Genomic DNA, 13,999 nt, shown 5'->3' on the forward strand with positions numbered 1-13,999 from the left:
TAACGGCATTGGAAAAAAAATATAATAACGATAACAATGCTATCATCATAGTAATAATTCTATTACAATTAATGAAATTCTGTAATAATCTTAGTAGTGATAAGGTAAAATGAAATAATTGTATTATTTGAAGTCATGTCTGTAATAATAAAAGCCTATTGTTAAACTTTATCTAAATTTATTTTATTTAACCAATTTCTGTAAAGTAGCATATAGTATCATTGAAAAATAAGGTCATTATAAAAGTTTCACTTTTTACGTGTGTACACTAGTACACAGTACAGTTTTTTTGCTTCCGTAGCATTCTATTTTCAAAATATAAATAAAGCAACTCGCACAGGGTACGTAGAAACATCTATACTATACAAACGTTTTGTAAAATCCAGCAAAATAATACATCTTCGCGGCACTAGATGGCGTTAATATGACTTAGCTTGCTGAAATACCGTCGATATGATAACAAAATTGTATTTTTTACATAATAACTAACACTGTCGTAAAGTCATTTTCACATTTCACGCATTATACACATATTAGCGTTCCGGATCTATGCAGCTGTTTTAAAATCGTGAACAAATCATTTGGCTGTTACAAATTAAATAGCTATTTCTGTATCACGATTTGTCCCAGATATCATGTATTAATGTTCCTATTATTGTTTCAGGTATGGTGGCATGCTAATTATAATGGTATTTAACGAGGTGTTTCGTTAATGATGGGTATGTATTGAAGAGAACCGAGAACCAGGATGTTAATTATAACAAATATAGTTGTAACCAGAAAGAGGATTGAATTTTGAGGTGGTTTATCTGAGTTATGGAAATTTACGGGAGATAGATTTTATGTAACCATAGGTAACCTATAGGCCTAAACAGTAAATTAAATATAATTCTTATGTTATGGTGGATTTAAATATACATAAAGAGGTTTAATGAAATTGCCTATCTCTAAATATATAAAATTCTCGTGTAACAATGTTCGTTCCCATACTCCTCCGAAACGGCTCGACCGATTCTTATTAATTATTTTATGCATATTCAGATAGTCTGACCATCGGCTACTATCTATATTTCAAACCACTAAGTGATAAGGAGTGTCCACCCCAAATTTTAATTTTTATTTTTCAGACAATTTTTTTTGTTTCCTTTTTTAATGATACAACACAAAAATACATACAAAATCGATTAATTAAATTTTCACCCCTCTACGATCAACCCCAATTTAGTTATTGTAGTAGATAGTTATTTTTATTGAACTAAAAAAATGTTTTCTATAAATAATATACATGGCAAAACGACTTTTGCCAGTTCTGCTAGTGAATCATAAAATAATACAAACAATAAAGTATGGAATATATTGTAATAACGGTTTTTCTCGTAGTCTTTGACAAAGCAAGGCACAGAGCACAGCAATGAATTTCAAGTTTCCCGCTTATTCATTAAAAGTACTGAAGTATTACAACTAATATCTCTTTTGTTTCTTCTGTCTAATGATTTTTTCGTTGTCATAGAAACTTTAGTTAAAGCGTTTTTACTTGTATGTATAAGGAAGGTGTTACCTTTATATACATTATTTAGATCAAAGCGATTGGGTAAAAGAGAATGTATTCGTATTTGCCTAGGGCTTGGATGTCAAATCGGTCTCAAGGCCGTGCATGATTTATTGTTTCACTAATGTTAGCGAATGACAACCGTACATTATCATACCAGCCCTAGTTTCCAATCGTATAATTATTTTTATTACCTTATACAAAGTAATACGTTATTAGTGAAGTTACTTTACTTTACTACTAACCTTTTATAACGCATTAGCTTACAAGAGTTTCCTTTACTTCCTTTTTTCGTAGTGATACTTTTGCGGCGTGTTATAAACTTTATTTTTATTGAGTATTGATCAATATATATCAACTGCAGCTTAGTTTCATCATCAAGGCAGGATACAAAAATACCATCCGTATCACCTCCACGTCCCTCGTTCTACAACTGAGCGTTTCGTAAGGCAGTTTTAACCACCACTATGTGGAACTAGCTGCCCTCTAAAGTATTTTTGAACCAATTTGTCTTCCTTCAAGAAAAGAGCGTATCAACTCTTAAAAGGTCTGCAACGCACTTGCGTGGCGAGGCGTCTCATTACCGTCAGGAGATCAAAATATGTATACGAATGATTTTTAACAACGTGAATTCTGCGTTAAGTATATTTATCTGCTATAATAACATTGGCGATTAGCTGGGCAGAATTCGTATTTTTTTTGCGTTTTCTACAATAATATTATAAGCACCACACGATTGTTTTCCTCAATTGATATCCACTTAACCTTATTTCGCTAGTTATGTGGAAATCATAATTATCCTACCTTGTATTACAGTTTCACTCTGTTACGTGTTATATAATATGTGTTATTGTCTAGTCGAATTTGTGTTACATAGCTTATTGATGGACGTTGACATTTTGTAATTATTTGTGGGTAAGAGGTCAATAAATGTCCGGTTATGATTATTGAAGAGTCTTCCTCATGTAACAACTATTTTGAAATAAAACTCAATTACCGTTTATTTTAAAGAACACAGTGCGGGAAGTAGAGGAAAGTGTATGCCAAAAATGTTCATAAAATTTGTAGGAAACTATAAGGGTGTTATTTTCGGAGCATTCTCTAAAGATCCAAATTTGCCAGGGATTACAACCTTTATGAATCCATTAAGTGTATTAATACCATAAATGGCAAGGGGCTATTAGGAGTACTTACAAAGGATGGAAAGTGTATAGTGCAATTGAAAACTTGACACTACAATACAATACACTACAATAGTTAAAATACCTATGTGAACAAAGTAACCTATAAGATCTATTATGCACTAACATTTAAAAGTTTTTGAAAATATTCCAAAAAAAGGATTTTGGTTGCTCCTCCAACCTACCTCAATTCTTTGCAACAAGGGCTTCGAATTCAAAAAATATTTTACACTTTTGTGAATCCATTTATCGCGGAAGAACCATAGAGACTATCACGCTTTAATCGAATTGACTGGAGTATTGAGTATGTAGCCTTGTGCTTCATAAATATGGAATCAGAATGATAACTATAGATATTATAGAGTGACTAAAGCTTAAGGTCAAACATCGTTTAGAGGTCTTTAAAATAAGCTACGAAAATTAATCGGTCAATAGGTCGTAAGTTCAAGATTACGTAATCGTTAGATAGCATCTGTTCTCGTATATATGTACTACACATTTGTAAGTTTATTGTCGTGTATCTAAAGTACGTAAATATACAATTTCTGTAAACGGTAATTCTGTTTTCCATAAAGTAAAGATCAACAAGATTTCTTCTTATTTGTTTTTTGAGGTTTTCTATGTATTATTTAGTTAAATACTAATACATAAAAATAAATTTTAAACCTGCAATTTGTACGAAAGAACTATTTGTTCATTACTTTACTACCTTAGAAAACAATTGACACATCAGATTACTGTGCTTAATCCGAACCGATTTATATAATATGAAAGTGATCTATTTCGCTCTGGATTCGATTCAAGTCACGTTTAAGACGCTCGTGACAGCTAAACACCGGTTATATTCTAATTAGTTTAGATAACCACAGATTAGTTGTCTTACGTTCTGAGTAATACTGGTTGGAGATCACGATCAGTTTAGTAACACTTGCGAATTTCAATTCGATGGCTTTGTTAAGAATAGCTTTCTATGTTTGTTTTTTGATTTTTTTAACGTGAACGTAAGTTATTTTATACTTATATAAGTAATTGTGGTAGCTTCGCTCGAAGCAATGTTTGAGTTTGTGAAAGAGAATCGCTAAACTATATTGCTATGTTGACAACACCGTGACGTCGTTATTTTTCGACAGTAATGATACTTAACATGAAAAAATAAAGTATATTTTGTGAATAAAAGAAGTGCCACACCGGATCTATTTTATCAGACATCTTTTCACTAAGGTTCGGATAAAATAGAAATTCTTGTTAACGACTTGCTTACTTCCTAAGTATAAACTTTATCTATCCACAAGTGAACCCGTAAAACAACTTGCACTTAATACATTTAAATGGGAATGTATTTCACATTTCTGACCACAATTGTTTTGTTATTGCGTTAGTCACGATCGTGGCGCCTGTCACTGGGAACCGAACCGGCAAGTGGCTGGACACTGCGCCCACTTGTCGATGTTGACATAGCCTATACAGTGTCGTAATACGAAATTATAGGATCAAGTCTTACAACTAAGTGCGCTTTTGCTGATTATTTAACTAATCAAGAAATAGCCGACTTCAAAATACTATATCCCGCTTGCTTATAACTAGGACACATAAGTACTTTAGTTAAAACGGTGCAACTACTTTTTTAGAAGATACATATCATCACATGGAACATTTTGCTGTGCTATGAGACTTTTTACTTTGCCGCAATAAAAAGCAATTTTTCAAACTTTTCCTCACAGTTGAAGGAATAAATAAAAATTGGTCCAGCCGTGTTCGAGTTTTGCGCTTACTGACATATTTTGCGATTTTATTTTTATGGATAACGAAGGGTAACAGTAGTTTTTAATTGATGACAAATGCCTTGCTATTGAAGAATTTAATTATTCGACACCTCAATCTAGATCGGTTTACGTCACCTTTAAAATCATATAATATGACTAGCGGATCCGATAGATGTTGTCTTGTACACACGTCTTTCATACAAAAAATAAATCTAAGTAAGAATCTAGTAAATCATTTTGACTCCACTTCAACACACAAACAATTTCATCAAAATCTGTCCAGCCGTTTAGGAGCTTAATAATGAACACATGCACAGAACAGAAGATTTATATTTATATTATATATTTTATCTTCTGTATATATAAATAACCTAGATACCGACTGCTGCTTTCTGAATCTAAACCACACAGGGCGCCACCTAAACGCATACATAAAAATTCATTCAAATCGGTCCAGCCTTTTAAGCGTTCAGTAACACACACACGTAGTACACGTGTACGTACAGTAGAATTATATATATGAAATGTGCAATCTGTTCTAATTAAAAAACCGGTACAATAAATACAAAAGCCGCGGAAAATAATTCAATGTTTTTCAATGTCGGTTAATGATAATCAGGCAATCACTGGGCACATGATTACTTTATTGTACAGAGACATAAGTAATATAAATGCCAAGGCCTTCAAGTGATCTATATAATGGGTACATAACATTAATTGCCCAAGACAAATCACGGGAAATATATTAAAAAACACCTTTTTTATGTAATTATTACATCTTAATGTACATATTTGTGGGTTAATAATCAAGGTCATTTGCTAATTTGAATATATTTTACGTTATTCGAAGTTAAATCAATTAATCTGTACATGTTTCACGTTTGAAATGCCATACTTCGATATTTATTACCCATTAATTGTAATATGGTTTATGTCCTCGAATAGGTATCAATAGTTGTTTAATTATTTTATCTATATAAATTGTTACATCAATAAATTATATTATAAATAATGTATAATTTGTTCAAAGGGTTTTAACGCCTCTTCTTATAATACAGTCAAACATTTTGGAACGTAATCCGGTGGCGGGTGAAATTATTCATAGATCATAATTAATTTTTATTTCTTGCAACAGGTTAATCAATATATAATTAGGTACAACTTAAATTAATTTTAATAATATATAATTTAAAAAATCCTGTATTAAGTAGAAGGATATTGAGTAAAGTGATTGTTAATACAAATTACTTGGTAATTGATTGAATATTTTAATACGTAATTGACATTAATTTAAGCCTAGCATGGACGTCTTGTCGTAAGGTTGGTGTTTTGTGTAACTTTTATATATATATATATATATATATAATCTCTATACTTATAAAACTGTCATAATGTTAGTTCCCATACTCCTCCGAAACGGCTCGACCGATGCTTATGAATTTTTTTATGCATATTCAGTGAGAATCGGCTACTATCTATCTTTCAAACCCCTAAGGGATAAGGGGTGTCCACCCAATTTTTTTTATTTTTAAGTATTTTTTGTTTTTATTTTGTATGAAAATATACAACAGCATACAAAATATACAACTCTTAATTGTCACCACTCTACGATCAACCACTATTTTATTATAGTAGATAGGTTATATTTATCGAACTACAAAAATGTTTCCTAAAAATAATATACATGGCACAACGACGTTTGCCGGGTCAACTAGTATGTTTATAATAATTGAACGAGAAAGACTATTACGTCTAAAATGCCATATAAACTTGCTATTTCATACATTTGAACACTAAAACACACACAGGTGAGAATAATATACATATGATTTGGTACAATTGTTCATAAGTGTTTGTTTGCTTTTAAATCACAAATGATTCCAGGAAGTTACAAAGAATAATCTATTATTAACAAAATAGATAGATTTCGAAAATTATTTGGTAAAATATATTTAAAAGGTCTTTTATATAATATAATTAATGTATGATTATTTATTTACATGGCTTGTACTTACTTTAGTTTATTCCAGATATTTAAGCATTTGCATCAGTGGCCTCGCAATATCGTAAATATCACTGGCCCTAATGTTGCTTTAAGTAATCTCTATACTAAAGTTCAACTCCATCAAGGCACTGCTTTTAATGTATGCGTAGAAAAAGTTAAACTATATTAAAATTATGTATCAGAGTGTATATTGGTAAACTAGTAAAATTTGTTAGGTGTTGTAGCAGGTTCCAATAGCGTGGTTACTCAATATAAGGACATCGTTTTTTTACCTGTACATATTCCGGAAATTATTAAATTCAACAAAATATGCCATGATCTGTTAGATATCTCATAGTTACAGAGATTGGTGATTACTAAGACTACCGCTGTATAAAAAACTTTTAGTAAAAAGTTTAAAAAAGAAAAGAAAATTTACTTTCGTCCGTTTTATTACGTTCTCTATTTTAAAGTTCTTCGCGCAATAATGCTTTTTAATGCTATATACAAACAACAAACTCAATCAAAAACTTATTATAAAATTCAATGTTACTAGTTCAATCTCGACGTATGGCCTTTTTGTATATTTAATTATGTTACACACAAGCGGCTTTAAACGATTTTAGACCTTAATTAATTTCTACATCGCATGTGAACGGCTTACATTGTTAATTTATCGAGAGCGAGAAATCCAAGGCCTGAGTAATAAGGTTTTGTATAACTGCAAGCATTTGTAAATTGTTCAAAAGGTCACTTCTAGACACGCCCAGTCTGCACGTTTTGATTGTAATAATAAAGCTTAGGAATTGTTTGACAAATATTGAACATAAATCTATTTTGCAATGATTTTAGTTTGAAATTCGAAAAATTGGACTCGACTGTCTATACTATATGCCGACTACAAATTATCCCTTACTTCGGCCATACAATGCGCAGGAGCGGTGACAACTTGGGGAAACTGATCGTTGTTGATAACGCAAAAAGCCGCACACAGTAGTCCGGCTGTTCACCAATTAGATGGACCGATCAAGTGAAAGACTTATCATCCTCAAAAATCTACTAGTGCTGGACAGAAGCAGATGAAAGGCCCGCTTCAGGTGTTACCTTGCTAACCAAGATGCACAATGATAAACCGTCCACATAAGGAGATATGCTATATATGCGATAGGCTTAAGTCCGGTAATCTCCAAAGGATAGGCATACTGTCTGAAATATTTCGGTTTTAATAATCAGCCATGATCGTAACTTTGGAACCATGGAAGCTTAGTTGTTCCACATGGCGTATAAAGTGATTCCCGACGAAAAAATTGGTTGTTAGAGACAAAAATATTACTAATGGAGAGCTTTGAAAGTTCTAGTACATTATAAAACCATTAAAACCTTATTACTCTGGTGTCTTTTGTAAAAAAAAAATCGTGTTCATTTTTAATTAAGGCTTATAGTCTATAAGACTGTAATAAATAATATTCAAATAATAGTTGTTGCTGTCGTCGCCTACTATACATGTATCCTTAGGCTACTACTCTATTGTTTCCTGTTCACATTCCACCTAATGATATGTTAAAATGTCACTACTGAATAACGCCTAACAATTGAGTTTACGTATTTCGTATCGTCGTATGGATTTAAACAACAGCGAAATTGTACTTAAGACAGAATAAAATGCATATATCTTTATACAATATTATTTTATATATACATATTTATATTTTGTGTTTAGCTTCTACCATGCAAGTGCTTGTTGTATGGTCCCACTGATCAGTGTTGCTGGAGAGAGCGATACTTGATTAGTTTGTTGTTTGTATTTTCACGATTTTTTTTTCCTTTTCTTTCTTCAAACTGCCCTATTCTAAGGTTGTAATGTAATTAACCTTATCTATGAATAAGCAACTTATTTATGGTGATTGCGGGATGGTATATGTAAATTGTATTGCAACTGGGAGCTGTTTTTCTGCCCACGATGCCTTTTTTGAATAATTTTATAGGGGTCGATGTTCTGTGATTGTCGTATTACTTGCGGGCGAAAATGGTTGCAATAAGTTTGTATTTAACTCTTTTTAAGAATTTCGGTACAAACTAAAGTACATGCCAATTGAAACTTATTACTAGTAATGCCTCGTGTTATCGTATAAGCCTTTAGCGTTTGTATCTCAAAAATAAAATTTACATAATTGACAGTTGACAAACAAATTTGTTTTAGTGGCTAGGCTAGACTTAGACTGAAGATATAGTTTGCTTAAAGTTAAAGAAATAAAATTAAACACCCTTTTTTATAAGAAAGGAATGTTTCGAAATATAACAGTTGGGATAAATGCAAGCTGTTGTCAGTTACATTAAATTTCAACTAAATTTAAACGTCTAATAAAACCTAACAAAACATCTGTTGGTCATACAAAAACAGAATACAATACACAATCAGCAGATAATCGGTGGTTATTTTTAAATTATTCAAATAATAACATAGAAAGTAACAAATTATACATATGAGAAAATATGTAGATTATTATAATTAAATGCTGTATCAAGTTCATTCATAGAGCGATCGAGTTTTTGTTGTCATGACATTTTAAAATGTCGAAGAGGATTGACCCGAAGTGTGAAGGCGACTTCCTACATATTTTGTTTATTTATCTTCGTGAAGAATTGGTGACAACAGCCACGGGTCGACTTTATATTGTTGAAGTCACCCTTAGTTCTTTTTTACTAAAACTCTCACTAGCAATGCTACGCTGTGACAGCTGCTGCTGGTGTGATCTGATGGACCTGGAGCACAAATTTGATGAATCGAAAAAATTTAGATAATTTCTTGCTAGGTAACAAATCAACTGTGATGGGGCAGTCGAAACCGCCTTCAAAGATCTTATTGATGATTCCCGAATGATTTTTTTTGGTCAACGGTTCAATGAGCTACCTGTAAGATGGCAAAAGTGCTTAGAAGGCAGTACATACTTTGATTAATGAATATTAATTTTAAAAAATCTACTTTTTGTTCCTCCCATACGAAACGCCTATTTCATGTTTAAGGACCTAATATTAATATTTTGTTAGTTCTTTTAATCGTATAAAACAATAAAGTATTTTTTCACAAGGATATCCTAAAGATAATTCCAGGTGATAATGAAAATAAGGAGACTACGTAATTTCCCGTGCGAATTATTCAGTGCGCGAGAGATGGTGATTGTCCAACTTCCCACAGTCGCGCCTGCGCTGTCGTGATTGCGACAACGTGACAATTGCCCAAACGAGAAAACGGATGCTAATCCCTTCGCCACTAAGTTAAACCTTAATTACAAACTAACTTTCCATATCCTATATATGTACTAAATGGATAACACATTAATAAAGTATACTTAAATACTTTCTGACACTTTGTGTTTACGCTGTGACTAGTTGAAACACTGCTATCCGAGCGACAAAAACAAAATAACCGAATTAGGAGGTTGTCAATTCTACGTGTAAGAAAACATACAATCATATAACGACATCACTATATATTTATATTTAACTACTTGTACGCTTGTACCATGGGACTTTTGTAGTTATATTTCTTTTGGCGCATTAGGGAAGATGAGAGTAAATTTTTACGATGCCCGCGCACACCGTCACAAAAAATCCGACACCCTGAAGTTAGCATAGTCAACATTTTAAAATAAAAAATGTCCCTTTCTTTAAGTATGCAGGTTTTTTTGTGATATTGAAATAGACTTTATTTAATTACATAATGCGTTATAATAAAACTTTTATCTATTGTAAATTTTTTAAAAAGATTTTTATTTTGATACGCCAAATAAGTACACATATGTTTTTTTATTAACATTACCTCGTAGTATTAACTCCTAAATACTTGTATGTCGTAATCTAATTTAAATAGAGTTTACCCAACGAATTACCGCCAAGGCCAGAAAAAGAAATACATAGTTTAGAATAATCAAGATTAGAAGATAATTTTTAATTGTATACTTACAACACTGATGGATTATCAAGTGTGCAACTAAAATGTAATGTATGCTTCTTGCTTAAAATATTTACCAAATATTTCATAAGAAACAATTTTCTTAAGAGAATTAGATGGAAAATTAGTTGAGCAAAAAATATAGTTGAGAAACTTATTATAGATCGAAAGGATCCGTAATGGAAATTCAGCCATACAGATTTCTACTTTTGTAGTTATGTTTATTAATCACCAAGGAGGCTGTTTAGCATTAACTTAGTATTAAAAACATATTTAACTACTAAGTAAGTAATAAAGGCTTAATTTAGGCTTTTTATTTATAAATAATTTATATTCCAGAATGTCTCGGGGCAAACGACCGTTCCCGGCAGCGCTCCGGACCAATCAGGAGCGTTCCGGTCGCGGCGGATATAAAACGAGAGGCTGACTTCGACTGCCCCGAAGAGTTTGGCTACTACCCTCATCCCACTGACTGTACGCTATACTATGTCTGCGTATTTGGCGGCGCACTACTTGAATCGTGTACTGGCGGTCTTATGTACAGGTAAGGTCTAAGCGACTAAGCTGGGAGCCATTTTCATCCGCCTACATAAATAGATAGTCTATTATTATTATAATTTTGTTTACTGATCAAATATTCATAATTAATATTATTTCCATCTACTTCGGTCATGAGCAATGCTTAAAATAAGATTTAAATTTGACATATATCTTCTTACAAATAAAACTCACTCAGTCACTAGAACCTACACGAGACTTTTTGCAGTCGCTGTTTAGTAATTCCGAGGTTAGTCGGCATGTCTTTTCATAGACGAATAATAATTCAACTCCACATTTTGAGAATATAATGTAACAATTTCTGAACTAAATAATAATTTATAATAATAAACAATTACAGCCATGAGCTCCAAACATGTGACTGGCCACGTAATGTCGGCTGCGATGCTACCGGCGCTGTTGTCGCTGAAGACTTGGAGAGGCTAAATGAGAGGGAACCACCACCACCTCCACCCCGCAGGAACCCACCACCAGCCCCACGTCTCCAGCCAAAACCAGTTGTCACCTCACGAGGACAGCCACAATACAGTCGCCGAGAAGAATATGAAAAGGTTAGTTACATAAAAGACTTACAAAAATGAAGCAGTATCGAGCCTTTTAGTGTTCTACAAGATCAGAATAGAGTGTTTTGAATAATAGTTCAGTGCTTAGCTACAAGAGTATTACTTTAAATAAAATAAAATTACATTGTCCCATTAATACATATTAATCAATATCATCGAGACAGCTCAATATACCATGTATAAACTGATTATTTTATAGAGATTCAAAATATGATAACTAAATTGAGTACTGTTTTTGTTTCCTTTTATTAAGGATTAATTTACATTCATACTCGATTTAATATTTCAGCAACAACAATTATATGCTGAGGTGGATGATCTACCACCAGTCGAAGAACTTGAAACCGACAGGCAACAGAGGGTGTACAGGGGGCAACCATCAACAATAGGACAGGTTCAAAAGGACAGAGACGGCTATGTGTCACAGCCCATATCATCTGGAAGGACTCTTAATGCTAATATTATTCCCGCTTCGTTGAACCAGAACAGCAAAATTGGATCATTCTCTTTTGGAAGCCAGGTTGATGAGAGAAGAACAGCTACAGCTACGCAGGCGCCTCAAACTTACAGGTAGGTACACTTTATTTTTTTTATATTAAAGAGCTTTCTAATATTAGTAAAGAGTTTCGATAGTACAAAACTCTTTTCTAAAGTGTAGAACAAAAGATAGTAGAAATTTTTAAAAGAAACATTTATTATTAATTTCTCCAAAAGGATTTAGAAATAATTACTGCCGATAGTATTTATTTCTTATGAATAATAATAACAACTGACGCTAACCAACCATTAGGATGTTATGTGTTTTTTTCCAATATAAAATATAATCAATAAATTCTAAAAATATAAATTACTTATTTGTATTGCAGAGGACAAAAAGACGACGTAACTGATATTCCTGACAGACTTGTAGACATTTCGACTAATGAAATTGAAATCGATGGAGAGTCTTTCAAAACTCATCAAAGAACTAAACGTTCAACTGCACCATTAGATTTCAATTTTGACACCAAAAACCAATCTCAAATTACAAAAAGAAACGATGATGACCAAGTAATGGAATATTTTGAAGCCGAAACTGAACCCAGTTTAAATGACTATGACGATAACCACGACGAAACTGAAAGAGACAAGCGACAAGTTAGATACTATTTAAAAAATGGTTATAAAACACCTGTAAAAATATGGCCCAATACAAAACAATTAAAATTGGTTGATTTACAACATTATAATCCTAATATACAAAGTGCTAGATATCATACACAGTATAATAATGATAATTTAAATAGTGCGACAAGACAACAGTCACCTCAAAGTTATTTTCAAAATCCTTATTTAACGTATCACACAGATAATTTCCAATCACAACGGCCCTTTAAACCAAGTATTCCAGACATCGTTAAACAAAAGCCAACAAATATTAATATGCAAATAATAACTAAAAGCCCCCCTATATCGTCACTCAATAATAATGACAATCCTTTTGCTTCTTTGTCTGGTGGTTTTTACAATAACAACCAGAATAAAGTTACTCATAATAATCAAAACATGCAATATTCATTTCAACCTGTTACACCAAAATATGTTTCATTTCCTGATTCGTCTCAGCTCCCAACAACACACGTGACGGGAAAACCCGTACATGGTAATCCGACTACTTCTCCAAATAATTATAATTCCAATTATCAAGTTTCTGATACACAACCAAGTAAGTTTCATAATACAAATGATCTAAACAGAAAACCTAATAATGCCAAGCCTGTAGAGGTAGATGAAGAGTATGAAGACGAAGACTCGGATGAAGGTGATGATGAGGAATCATCAGAGGAATTTCAAAACGGAGATAATTTTAAACCATTTTCAACACGGCTACCACATGAATACACACACCCAAAAAATAAATATGCTCATATTGATAATCCGTTTGCAAATCCTAACTTTGACTTTGATGAGTTTCTATCTAACTTAAGAGAAAACCACTACTCAGCAATCGGTGTAACAACATCTAAGCCTAAACCAGTTCCAGACAGGGCTTTTAATCTACAAACTCCAAAAGTGTATGCATCTACTCCTTCTTATGACAAGAAAGTTACTAATCCTACGGGTTTTGGAAGCACCAGCATCAGTTCTCCAAAACCATTTACTATACCCGTGCAAAGTAATGTGGACTCTTATAATAATCCACCACAAGTATTTAAAGGACAAACAGGATTAGTCGCTTCAAAGTTTAAGCCTCCAAACTTTAAAGATGATAGACAACTACCACTTCAATATAATTTTAATACGCAATTTGAAAATAATATCAATAACAACCAAACACGTCTCACATCACCAAATTCTTATTCACAATATTTGCACGAAGTAACGCCTAAGCCTTTTAACGCTAATACGAGGTTTAACAGCATTACTTCAAGTACCAATGCATACCGTCAGGCTAACTCAATGTCGAGTG

General features: G+C 32.5%; 1 protein-coding gene across 5 annotated transcripts in view; it reads left to right on the forward strand.

The window, feature by feature from the left end:
- The window catches only part of LOC123714033 (mucin-4-like), a 78,096-nt gene that overhangs the window by 54,216 nt on the left and 9,881 nt on the right, over positions 1–13,999 (forward strand). For all 5 annotated transcript variants that reach the window (XM_045668051.1, XM_045668055.1, XM_045668053.1 and 2 more), the window contains exons 2-4: positions 10,769–10,973; positions 11,328–11,538; positions 11,840–12,120. In XM_045668051.1, the coding sequence (XP_045524007.1) occupies positions 10,769–10,973; positions 11,328–11,538; positions 11,840–12,120 (697 nt within the window). The remainder of the gene's footprint in view (positions 1–10,768; positions 10,974–11,327; positions 11,539–11,839; positions 12,121–13,999) is intronic.

This window comes from Pieris brassicae, chromosome 9 (genome assembly GCF_905147105.1).
Source record: "Pieris brassicae chromosome 9, ilPieBrab1.1, whole genome shotgun sequence".
NCBI classification, from domain to species: domain Eukaryota; kingdom Metazoa; phylum Arthropoda; class Insecta; order Lepidoptera; family Pieridae; genus Pieris; species Pieris brassicae.